We start from the raw sequence: 12,426 nt of genomic DNA on the forward strand, positions 1-12,426 counted from the left end.
GCTAACCCCCCAGTGACCCGGAGCCCGTCACACCTCTTCCCTCCGTCCTTGTCCTCAGGCCAACATCAACGGGCGCGTGCTGGCGCAGTGCAACATGGACGAGCTGAAGAAGGAGATGAACATGAATTTCGGAGACTGGCACCTCTTTAGAAGCACAGTAAGATACTTGATATTCACCGCACGGCATCAAGCAAGTGCCAGGGAGTGTGGTCTTGTCTAGACAGATACATCCACGGCTGCTTAAAAAGCAGGAAAATGCGTTTGGCCTGTCGGCCCGCCTGTGTGCTCCCTGAGGCAGGACACCGCACGCGGTGGCGTGGCCCCTGGCCTTTCCCGAGAACCTGGGAGAGGCCCCTCCTGTTCCCGCTTCCCCTTGGCCTGCCTCTGGTCAGGTCTGGAGCCTCAGGCGTGGCCTCGGGTCCGTCCTGGTCAGGCCTGCGGCCCTCACAGCGAGAGTCCTTATGTCTCTTCAGTGTCTGATCGCTCTCAACCATTCGCTCCTCACTCCCAGCGTCCCCTGGGCCACCTGCCCCGCCTGCCTCGGCCAGGACCCCGTCCAGCAGGCTCAGCCCTGACCCCCCTGCTCCTGAGGCTGGACTGGTTCCCACGGTCCCTGGGGTCCGGCCCCCCCCTCCCCGTCCCGCCCCGCAGTGGTTCCTGATCACAGCTGCTTTCTCTCCGGGAGCAGCGCCCAGCCCGGCTCCCACACGCCCCAGCTGCCTTTGGCTTGGCTCTTCAGTTAACCTGAAACTAAAATAGTCACATCACATACATAGGATCCGACCTTCCTCCTTTCAGTGTTCAAGTGAAGGTGAGCGGGTACGGACACGCTCCCTGGAAATCCACTTACTGGCAGGAAGTGTGCTTCTCATTTCCAGAATAACTTCGTTTTATTTTTAACGTAATTTTTGATGCTTCTAACCTGTGCCTTGTCAGTGCGGATGTGAGTGGTACTTTTCCTGTGAGGGCTCTGGACACGGACTGTGGCTCTCAGTGGCCTTGTCCTTGCAGGTGCTGGACATGAGGAGCGCGGAGCACCAGGTGGCCGCGGAGGACCTCCGCCTCCTCAACGAGAGCAACAGCGGCCCCGCGCCCCAGGGGGAGGCAGCACGGAGGCCCCCCCACGAGCTGCCGCACACCGAGCTCTCGGGCCAGGCCCCCTACACCCTCAACTTCAGCTTCGAGGAGCTGAACACGCTGGGCCTGGACGAGGGCGCCCCGCGGCCCAGCAACCTCAGCTGGCAGGTAGGGTCACTGTTCTTCATGTGACCGAGGGGGCGGGCGGGAGGGCCAGGTCAGCTTATCGGCTCTGCGGGGGCACGAGGTCGTCACTCAGAAGCCACTCCCGACCCGAGGGAGGAGGGCAGGGAAAGCTCGGGGGCTGGGACCCGTGAGAGCCACGCAGACAGGAAGCCGGGCTGGTGAGGGCGCCGGGACGGGCTGCTGGGGTTCCGGGTCAGAGAACTCAGGCTCCGCCTGCGTCCTTGATTCTTCACGTCTCTCCTCTTCTCCGTCTGTTCTTTCTGCTCCTCATTTACTAGCTTCTCTGGGATCAATAGCAAGTCTAACCCTGACACTTACATGGGAGCCCTGGCCCGTGTGGCTCAATTGGTTGGGTGCCGTCCTGTGGACCGAGAGGTCATGGGTTCAGTTCCCCATCAGGGCACAGGCCCGGGTTGTGGCCTCGGTCCCCAGTGGGGGGCGCGCAGGAGGCAGCTGATCCATGATTCTCCCTCATCATGGATGTTGCTCTCTCCCTCTCCCTTCCTCTCTGAAATCAATGAAAGCGTGTTCTTGAGTGAGGATTTAAAAAAATAGAATAGACAAATAAACAACCCTTCACACTGGGAGCCGATCTTCTAAAAATATTTTATTTCTCTGTTTACAAGACCTGCCTGTTGGCTCACGGCTCCCCTTCCTGCCGAGGCGGCTCCGTGTTTACCTCTCCCGCCTCCAAGCTCTAGGCCCTTAAAGGCTTTGTTCCTTTTCTTTTCTTTTTTGCGTTTTGAGTGTATTTTCTTACCCTGAATTGAAACTTGACAGAAACATTATATCTTACAAGTTGAGAAAGGTGTTTTGTATTTTTAAACATACATTGAAGATATGAGTATTTTGTTTTTGAGAAATATCTTTAATCTTCTTTCTCTTTTCAAAGGGGAATTTTTACATTCTATCAATGAAGTTGGCTTTTTCAAAATAAAAGTTAAAAATTTGAAGTTTTGAAAACAAGTGTTAAGATTATTTGTTAACACAACCTTTAATTTATACTTTAAAATATAAAACTAATTTTATTAAAATTTATATCATGTTTTCTATTAACAGGAAAATTATCCATAGTTCACAGCTTTTGTTAAACTGTCATGCAGAATTCTTTTTAAAAGTGAGGACTTTAAAATTCTTAGTGTACACATATATTTCCTAAGCTGGTGTTTACTATGCCCCTCCCTTTTTTAAAGGTGGAGAGTTTTGTGGTTTTTAAAATATATATTTTTTTATTAATTTCAGAGAGGAAGGGGGAGGGAGAGAGAGAATCATGGATCAGCTGCCTCCTGCTCGCCTCATGTGTCCCGACTGGGAATCGAACCCTGACCTCCGGGTTCATAGGTCGCCGCTCACCCCTGAGTCATGCCTGGGCTGCCCCGCCCCCCTGTTAGCTTACCTGAATCCGAATGGTATTTTTTTTTTTTAAATATATTTTATTGACTTTTTACAGAGATGAAGGGAGAGGGATAGAGAGTTAGAAACATTGATCAGCTGCCTCCTGCACACCCCCTATTGGGTGTGTGCCCGCAACCCAGGTACATGCCCTTGACCGGAACCGAACCCGGGACCCTTCAGTCCGCAGGGCGATGCTCTATCCACTGAGCCAAACCGGTCAGGGCCCGAATGGTATTTTTCTCTGTCTTCACAGTCGCAGACGCGCAGAACCCCCAGTCTCTCGAGCCTCAACTCCCAGGACTCCAGCATTGAGATCTCCAAGCTGACGGACAAGGTGCAGGCCGAGTACCGAGACGCCTATAGGGAGTACATTGCGCAGATGTCGCAGTTAGAAGGGGGGCCGGGCTCCACGGCCGTCAGTGGCAGGTCCTCCCCCCACAGCACATGCTACCTGGGGCCCAGCTCCTCGGGGGGCTCCATCCACTCTGCCCTGGAGCCGGAGAAGAGCAAGGACGGCGACCCGAAGCCGGAGGACGGGAGGAAGCCGTTCCTGCTGAAGAGGGCCGACGTGCTCGATTACTCCTCGTCCGGGGTCTCCACCAACGACGCCTCCCCGCTGGACCCCATCACCGAAGAGGACGAGAAGTCCGACCAGTCCGCCAGCAAGCTCCTCCCGGGCAGGAAGTCCTCAGAGAGGCCCAGTCTCTTCCCGACGGACCTGAAGCTCAAGGGCGGGGGCCTGCGCTACCAGAAGCTGCCCAGCGACGAGGACGAGTCTGGCCCGGAAGAGTCCGACCACACGCCCCTGCTCCGTGACGACAAGGACAGGAAGGCCGAGGCCCGGGCGGAGAGGGCGCCCCGGTCCCCGGAGCGCAGCGCCGAGCCCATCCGCACCTTCATCAAGGCCAAGGAGTACCTGTCGGACGCCCTGCTCGACAAGAAGGACTCGTCCGACTCGGGCGTGCGCTCCAGCGAGAGCTCCCCCAACCACTCGCTGCACAACGAGGCGGGCGACGCCCGGCTGGAGAAGGCCAACCTCATCGAGCTGGAGGAGGACGGCCCGGGCCGGCGGGGGCTGCCGCGCAGCCTGAGCGGCCTGCCGGACCCCGGCCTCGCCCGCATGTCCATCTGCTCCGAGGACAAGCAGAGCCCGTCCGAGTGCAGCCTGATGGCCAGCAGCCCCGAGGAGGGCTGGCCCGCCGGCCCGAAGGCCTTCAACCTCAACCGCACGCCCAGCACCGTGACCCTCAACAACAACAGCGCCCCGGCCGAGAGGGAGGGGCCCCGGGACACGGCCCCGGTCCTCCTGCGGCCCAGCCCCAGCTCCACGGCCCTGCAGAACGAAAACCTGAGGAGCCTGGCGCCCAAGCGGGGCCCGCGGGCGAGCTACGCGCGGCTCTCCAAGGAGTCCTCCGAGCTCCTGGCCGTGGCCGCTGCCGACAGCACCGGCTTCGGGGAGGAGAGGGAAAGCATCCTTTAGGGAGCCCCGCAGGATGGCGCCACGAGGCGTGACAGCTGACCGGGTTGTGGGGCGAGGGCACCCTCCCATTCGCATCCGTGACGCGGGCCGTGGGGAAGGACACGCTCCGCACCAAGGAGGGGCCGCTGCCGGTCAGCCTGCCTCGTGGCCTTAGTAATAGAAGCTTTCGGACTCACTGTTGTTATAACTTCCATTGGCCCAAACCCACAAAACTGTTTGAGACGATCTGAGTATAACGATGGGTCGGTGTCTTACCTGCATGCAAAGGCTGTCATCTGCAGAGAAAACGGCCCCCTCGGGCCGCTCCCGTAGAACATCCGCTCCCAGGTGTTGGAGGGGAGCTCGCTGTCAGGGGAACCAGAGCCCAGTTTGCTTTTAGGCGGAAAGATAAGGATTGACGGGCACGGAGGAGCCCAGAGACTGTCGGCAGATGGAGAGCTAGCGCAGCGACACCACCTCAGTAGTCAGGTTGCTTATCAAAGGGTTTTAACTTTATGTGGAAAATACATGATAAAAGGGCTTCAGAACTGATGACAAAGTGGGTCCAGAGCCCCAAAGTAGCGCCTCGGGAGCTGCGGTGTGGCCTGTAGGGCGGGCGTAACCTCCCCACGACCTGGACGCTCTTCTCTCCAGTCTCAGACCGGCTCCCAGCACGGCCACCGGCCCGGGACCCTCCTGTCTGCCCTGTAACTTCAGATTGTGAGCCCAGTGTCCCTCTGTGCCCGGGACCCTCCTGTCTGCCCTGTAACTTCAAATTGTGAGCCCAGTGTCCCTCCGCCCCTAGCAGTGAGGAGGAACCTGACTTCTTCTTGGGGGAGTCGGAGCTCAGCAGTGCTCATGGCTGAGAGCAGGAGGAAGTGGTGCGTCAGGGCAGTGACATTTAGGCAGAACTCACCCTGGCCTCCTGTTCCAGAGCGGAGCTGAGAAACTTCATCTTCTAAATCCGCATGTTAATTCTGGGGGATCCTAAGAAGGAAGAATGTTTTAAAAAGTTGAACAACATACAAAGCAAGGGTGACAAGAGGGCGAAGCTGTGTGGCTGTGGCCGGGCACGGCTGTGGGCAGAGAAGGAGGGCATTGGAGGTTCCATGGCGGGAGCCCCCTCCCCCCCCCCCCCCCGCCCGCGCGGGGTCTCTAACCCCCGTAGATGAGTTCCTGCAGGTCGCTGGTTGCGAGATGTTAGTTGTGACTGTAGGTGTGTGAGTACCTGGATCTAGTGTCACACTGTGATGGTCTCTCTTCACGACCTTCACTCATGTGCTGAGTAAGTTCTTAGCTTGACAAGTCATTGCACGACTAGTTGCTGTTTGGGGTCTCACTGCCCGAGGCTCAAGTGTCTTTTTCTCACGTGTTTCTGTTGCTCGACCCCAGCAGTGTTGTAGCCAGTCGGGAGCACGCGCACGTTAGGGTTTCTGTGTGTGAGCTGCAGGGCTGTGTAGTCAGTGGTTATTTCAGAGGCAAAGCTGTTCCCCTCCGACGAGCAGGCGCGCTCAGTGGCGCTGTCGGGGTGATGCTGCTTGTGATGCTCCCACTGTGGTATTCGGTGCACGAGAAACTAGAAAAATAAAGAATATCGCATGCTAGTGTGGCTCCGAGTGTTTATTCACTGCGGGGGTGACGGGCTCGTTTTGTGTTGGTTTTTTCATGTGTCTGGAGTCTGTTAGGGGCGTCCAGGCTCAGGGCGCAGCCAGGCGCCGGCAGCTCTGAGCCGCCCAGTCCCCGGGAGAGCGCCGCTCTCGTCCATCCAGTGCACGCGGTGCCGGCGGCAGCTCTGTGCCGTGCACGTCTGTTGCTGCCAGAAGTAGGCTGTCCAGATCCTGGGGGCTAGCGGTTATTCGATGAACTACCTGGAGAAGTTTGCTTCTCCGTCTGTTACAGAAATCAGCAAACCTGAGCCACACCATCATCCCATTTATCTGCGAGTCGGTGTGTCTGTTGTGTGTGTATTTATAACGTGTAGCTCGGCCTGGTTCTCACGTGTGCAGAGCTGTGTTCAGAGGTGCCCTGACCTCGTCGCCCTTCATCCCGCAGCGTCAGTCCTACATGTTCGATAAGCCACGTGACCTTCGCTGGAAGCCAGACGGTCTGTTCACGTGGTACCGGTTGAGCCAGGCCCTTCCCTGGGGCGTGTGGGGCGGCGCCGGGAGGGACCAGGAGGGATGGAAGCCGCTGTGGCTCTTGCCAGCGCCTTCCTGGAGCTGCACGTCCAGGACCACTCAGAGCTGAGCTCGTCTCCGTCACGAGGGGACGTGTTTGTGGTGTCTGTCACCTGAGCACGTGGTGGTGAGAGCAATGGCATTGCCTGGCCTGGTACGTTTAGAACCTTGTTTGCTAAAGTCCGCACCTCACTAGTACGTGGGCCGCTCTTTAGACTGCATGGTACAGCGCTGCAGTCAAATCTATTTTAATCGTCTTTTTCTTGCAAACACTAACCATTAGAAAATAGTTTTTGAATGAAATTAAGTATTTCTTTTCTTTTGGCTAAAAGGCTAAATTTAATTTAAATAGTTTTAAGACTACATAATTTTTGGTAATACCAGGCATTCTCAGCCTATTTAAAAGTTTCCCTGAGGTGAAACGCCCCTAATTCCTGGATAACTGACTAAATCTGTCACTACCGGGAACAGCCAGGACGAGGGGGCGCTGTTCCGTCACCGCAGGGACCGTGGCTTTGAGGGAATAACCCCGGACTGGGACCCTGCAATCGGACCCCCTCCTGGCGAAGGCTCCGGTTCCTCCTGCCCGTCCAGGTTTGGGCTGCGGGCAGCTGGGCAGAGGCATGTTCGCTCCAGGTGGGGGCGGGTGGCTCAACGAAATGGCTGCCTCTTTAATTCCCGGGTGTGGTGCCCCCTGCTCTTCCCTACCTCGGCCCTGTCAGGAGGGACCATCATCACACAAATGAATGGAAAACTAGAAAGAAATGCTATGTGACGTGGGCGGCACTGGATGGGCGTCTGATGGCTCGTCACTTCCGGAAGGTTGAGAGCCCTTGGCTGAGGCCGCTGAACGGAGGGGGAACGTAAATCCTGTGTAACTGACCGCTCTCCTGCCTAGGCACACCGGCCGCCCCCGGGAGACGCCGCTGCAGAGGGTCCGGTGTGAGCGCAGGTAGGCGGGCACCCCTCACGGCACACGGAAGCCGGCGTTGGAAACAGCTGTCGCCACGAGAGAGTTTACATTCGCGCCATTTTAATAGAGTTACGCCAGAAACAGAGCAGCGGTTCTCAACCTGTGGGCCGCGACCCCTTTGGCGGTCGAACGGCCCTTTCACAGGGGTCGCCTAAGACCATCCTGCATATCAGATATTTACATGACGATTCCTAACAGTAGCAACATTACAGTGATGAAGTAGCAACGAAAATAATTGTATGGTTGGGTCACCACATGAGGAACTGTATTCAAAGGGCCAGAAGGTTGAGAACCAATGGTCTAGAGCAGGGGTGGGCAAACTTTTTGACTCGAGGGCCACAATGGGTTCTTAAACGGGACCGGAGGCCGGAACAAAAGCATGGATGGAGTGTTTGTGTGAACTAATATAAATTCAAAGTAAACACCATTACATAAAAGGGTACGGTCTTTTTTTTCTTTAGTTTTATTCATTTCAAACGGGCCGGATCCGGCCCGCGGGCCGTAGTTTGCCCACGGCTGGTCTAGAGTAAAGGCTAGAAATCCACCCGATACCACCAAGCCTAAGCTGTGCAGGGAGCATTCCTAGCGAAGCCCAGTGCTGGTTAGCTCGGCTCGGCTCCGCGGGGCCTGGTTAGCTCGGCTCGGCTGCCCGGGGCCTGGGTGGCCAGCAGCCTCATGGCCAGGGCATCCTGCGCTTGGCACTGGGAGCACAGCACTAGCTGAATGGGGCCTGGGTGGCAGCCGGCTGAGCTCCATCCTGAATTCCCAGTCACTGTGTGGCATGAAGAGAGGGAAGAATTGACAAGAATAAAGGGTCAGTAGAGAAGGAAGAGCAACTATTTGCAGACTAATAGTAGGATGATTCTTTAAAAAAACCTTTTTTTTAATGTTTTTATTCGTTTCAGAGAGAGGAAGGGAGAGAGAGAGAAACATCAGTGATGAGAGAGAATCATGAATCGGCTGCCTCCTGCACGCCCCACACTGGGGATCGAGTCTGTAAACTGGTCATGTGCCCCGACCGGGAATCGAACCTCAACCTGGTTCACAGGCCGGTGCTCAACCACTGAGCCACCCGGTCAGGGCTATTAGGACTTAGTTTTTCCTGGATCTTAACAAAGCGTGAAATAATATCAAACACTGATCAGAACGTGAATGAGTGAAATCTTACTTTAAGAAAGCATGTAGAGCTCCACGCTCCATGTTCCAGTGAAGACGCTGTTGAAATCACTGAGACCCCTTTGCTTACTGCCATTTTCCAGCTTTAACCGCCTTCATGCTCATTTACCTCATTTCCTTTCAAGGCAACAGGCTCTGGATCTCAGCGCCTGCCCGTGGCCGGGCCCTCCGACCGCGGCTGAGCTTCCGACACTGGCTCCTCGCCAGACGCCGGGGAGAAGAGACTGCGCGCCAGTCCGCGGCCTGCTGCCGGCGGCCGGAGAAGGGGGCCGCACGCCCCACCGGCTCTTGGTTCTCAGTTGTTAAATTTGAGTTGTTTTTGGTGAAATGTTCCTTTTAGAGAATTTTAGGTAGAAGCCCACACGTAGAGCGAAAAGCGTGTGAGTAAGTACCTGGCCTGAGATTCCCTCTCCTAGAGGGGCTGCTGGGGCAAATGTTGAATGCAACGTTGGGGGGTTATTGTCAGAATTTCAGTCCTGGCTCTTGCATCGCCTAAGCTGTGTTTCTGAGAATGTGCTAGTATAGGCTGCCCGTTGTTATACTCAATGCAAATTAAACTGTTTCTATTTTTAAAGAAACCACTTTCTTTCTGAGTTTTGCTTTCCTTCCCCTCGCTTGCACCTGGGTTCTCTTCACTCTCTGTGTCTGTAGTTGTTACGTTGTCCTGCATCCCTCCTGTTTACATGAGACCTGCCTGGCGCAGTGCAGGGCGGGGAGCGGCTAGGCCGGCCCTGCTGAGGGCCAGCGGGCGCTCGGGCAGCACCTGTCAGGGGCGGGGACTCAGACACAGTGGCCCACCCCAGGGCCCGCCCCAAACCGCACTGACCATTGGCTCACCTGGGCGCGCGGTCCTCCCGGCCGGCCCGCCCGCCTCCTCACCCTTGGCCTGTCTGGCCCCTGAAGGCTTTTCAGGTGAGCCAGGGTTGCTGATCCCCAGCAGGGGGCGTGCAGGAGGCAGCCCATGGATGATGTTCCTCTTTCATTGATGTTTCTATCTCCCTCTCCCTCTCCCTTCCTCTCTCTCTAAAAATCAATAAAAACATTTATTTTTTTTTAAAAAAAGAGCCCTAGCCAGTTTGGCTCAGTGGATAGAGCATCAGCCTGCAGACTGAAGAGTCCCCGGTTCGATTCCTGGTCAGGGCACATGCCCAGGTTGCAGGCTCGATCCCCTGTAGGGGGCGTGCAGGAGGCAGCCGATCAGTGGTTCTCTCTCATCATTGATGTTTCTCCCTCTCTCCCTTCCTCTCTGAAACCAATAAAAACATATTTAAAAACAAACAAAAAACCTTCACCTCCTGTAAACTGGAAACGGCCCCTTTTGTCTATTCCACCAGCCAGTGGGCTGGGAGGGCGTGGCTTCCATGCCAGAGTAAGAGCACTAGCGATTGTGTTGAGCAAGTTCCCAGGAATTAAAATACGTCCCCCTGACGAGCGGTGTGCATGTCACAGCTGGGCCGGGTGTGGGGCCGGGTGTGGGATGGGGGGGAGGGGAGAAGAGGGCCTGAATTTTATCTTTGGCGACCACACTTTGTTATTCCATTTATTACTAGAATAATGATCCCAAATCCAAAACTTTTAATAAGATGGTTTGCTGTCTGTATCTCTATCTATACCTTCTCTCTAATCTGTGCCCAAACTACCCCTGACATTGTAGGCCTGGAAATACTATTCACCTTAGTTCAAGGTTCCACTGACAGCCAGACACTGGATCAGCCGGAGTGAGATTTGGGAAAAATGAAACCGTCTGGTGAGCGATGATGTCCTGTGATGGGTGGTCCCTGAACAGGCTGTCCTTCCCTTGGGTCAAGAGAAACAAGTGAGCGCGGCCGGGTGGGCGCTGTGCACGAGCTCGGCCGTGGCCAACGAGGACGCGTGTAATCCCTCGACACCGAGGGCGCGGCCTCCGAGGAACGCCGAGCGCCCAGAGGGGTCACACAGCCACTCACCCTGCATTTCCACCCGGTCCCCCACTTCTCCAGGGGCCGCGGCAGGAAGTCGGCCATTTCCGACCGGGTCGTGGATTTTAGCTCCTGCTCAGAGGGGGCCTCCTGCCTTTCACCAGAAGCGGGGGGTCAGGACACCTGGGCGGGCTCGGGTCTCACCCTCCCCAGGACCCCAAGTTCTTGATGGGAAGACCCCTGTAGCCCCCCTCCTGTTCACACCCTACACCCTTGGGGTCCCTCCCGGTGTCCCAGGGCTGGCCTCTGCGACCCACAGTGCTGGTCCGTCACTCCCTGGGGTGGTTTCTAAAGTGACTCCAGCTTCTGTCTTGGGCCTTCTCCCGCCTCCCTCTGGGGAGCCGCTGCCCTGGAAGCAGCCCGTGGAGAGGCTGCGTGTCAAGGGAAATGAGACCTCGGCCACGGCCGCCCAGCACCTCTGGAGTGGGCGAGCCTTGAGGTGACAGACCCTGAGCCAGACCTCCCCACGCAGCCACTCTGGTTCCCGACCTGCAGCAGCTGCCAGGTGGTCACCATTTGTCGTCTGGAGCGGCTGAGCTTTGGGGAACTTTGTTACACAGCGATGTAGAGCGAGCACACGGCTGCAATTCTATTTAAATTCGAGACTCGCTGAGCCTGTGAGTACTTCCTCCCATCAGTGTGGGTCTCACACCAGAGACGGGAGCTCCCACAGCGAGAATGGCTGCCAGCAGGTGCAGGAGCTCCCTGGGGATGACCCCCACCAGCCGAGGTCAGGCGCACGGCCAGGCTCGACACACCTGGCCAGAAAACCCTCCCAGCAAAGACGGTTTTCATCGGATCCACTCGGCCGCTTTGGGTTGAACTTACATTTGAAATGGCTCACTCCTTGCAGCATTTTACTCTGGGGGACTCCAGTTCCAGTCGGCATTTTTGATGAGCCCTTTTCCCCGTGGGCTTTGGCGAGATCTGGTAAAATCAGGACATTAAGAGTGGCCTTTCCCGGGCCCGCTGGCGCGGTGTCTGTGGGGTTTCTTTTCTTTTTTGAGACGTAAGAACTTCGAAGGGACGTGTGAGTTTTTAAGACCTTTCTCCCAGAACCGGGGAAACGTACGTAGAAGACTTTTATCTGTAAAAGTCATGGCATTGGCTGCAGGTAGAAAAGTGCTTAAAACTAAGACCTTATTCTAAAAGGGCGGGTCATCGCACTCCAGGTGGGAACACGGCTGCCCTCTCCTGCGGTGACGGGGCGAAGACCAAGATGGGGCACCTCTGGGCCTCGCTGGCGGGTCAGATTGGGGGCTTGTTCTCAGCAAAGCGGGGCGACACCCCCGGGTGGAGGGAAGGAAGGGCTGGGAGTGAGTTGGGAGCATGCGGCCACAGCTGAGGGGGAAGGTCTTTCCCTTTGTGCGTCTTCTTTCATTTCTTTGGGAACCTTTTGTTGTTTTCACCTCGGTTCATCCCTCAGTATTGTATTCTCGTTGATGCTGTTGTGAATGGCATTGTTTCCTCAATTTCCTTTTCCGTTGGTTCATTGTTGGTGTATGAAAAGGCTCCAGTCATTTTTAAGCTGGGTTTTAACCACTGCATTGAGTTTTCCATTTCAGTAACTGTATCTTGTTCTTATGTTTTCAATTAGTTCTTGGATTTTTTAAAAATTATTTTAGTCTTCCTTGTTTACAGCCTTTATAGTTCTTCCATTCCTGATCCTGCTCTTCATTGTCTCTACTGAGTCCTGCGTGGCAGGTTGGTTCACAGTGGGTTAAAAATGTACTTTTTCACAGGCCACTTGGTGTGAGGATTCTGTGTGCTCTGTACGGAGGGTTCTCTCGCAGGAGGTTCTGGGTTTGCCAACCCCTCGGGGTGTCATGCTAATGTGTCGGCATTAGGGTTTCCCAGGCGAGTGGCACCCCGGTTCCCAGGAGGGCAGACCTGTGGCTGTGCATTTCCCAGGGATTCTCCCATCCTGAGTTCAGGCGACAGGCCGCGTGGCTGTTCCTGGGCTGGCCAGCGGTCGCATCTCGTCTGCCCTGTGGTGGGGACTGCCACCCCGCACGGTGGTCTCAC

General features: G+C 56.0%; 1 protein-coding gene across 5 annotated transcripts in view; it reads left to right on the forward strand.

Annotated features, from left to right (window-relative positions):
* The window catches only part of KIDINS220 (kinase D interacting substrate 220), a 51,843-nt gene extending 46,122 nt beyond the window's left edge, over positions 1-5,721 (forward strand). For 3 of the 5 annotated variants that reach the window (XM_081100580.1, XM_081100582.1, XM_081100581.1), the window contains 3 exons: positions 59-157; positions 1,012-1,245; positions 2,912-5,709. In XM_081100580.1, the coding sequence (XP_080956706.1) occupies positions 59-157; positions 1,012-1,245; positions 2,912-4,138 (1,560 nt within the window). In that variant the 3' untranslated portion in view covers positions 4,139-5,709. Of the gene's footprint in view, positions 1-58; positions 158-1,011; positions 1,246-2,911 lie in introns of all 5 variants that reach the window. The other 2 variants (XM_081100578.1, XM_081100579.1) reach the window with 1 other exon arrangement.
* Positions 5,722-12,426: the final 6,705 nt, after the last annotated feature.

The sequence above is a fragment of the Myotis nattereri genome (assembly GCF_964212035.1).
Source record: "Myotis nattereri genome assembly, chromosome: 10".
In the NCBI taxonomy this organism is placed as follows: domain Eukaryota; kingdom Metazoa; phylum Chordata; class Mammalia; order Chiroptera; family Vespertilionidae; genus Myotis; species Myotis nattereri.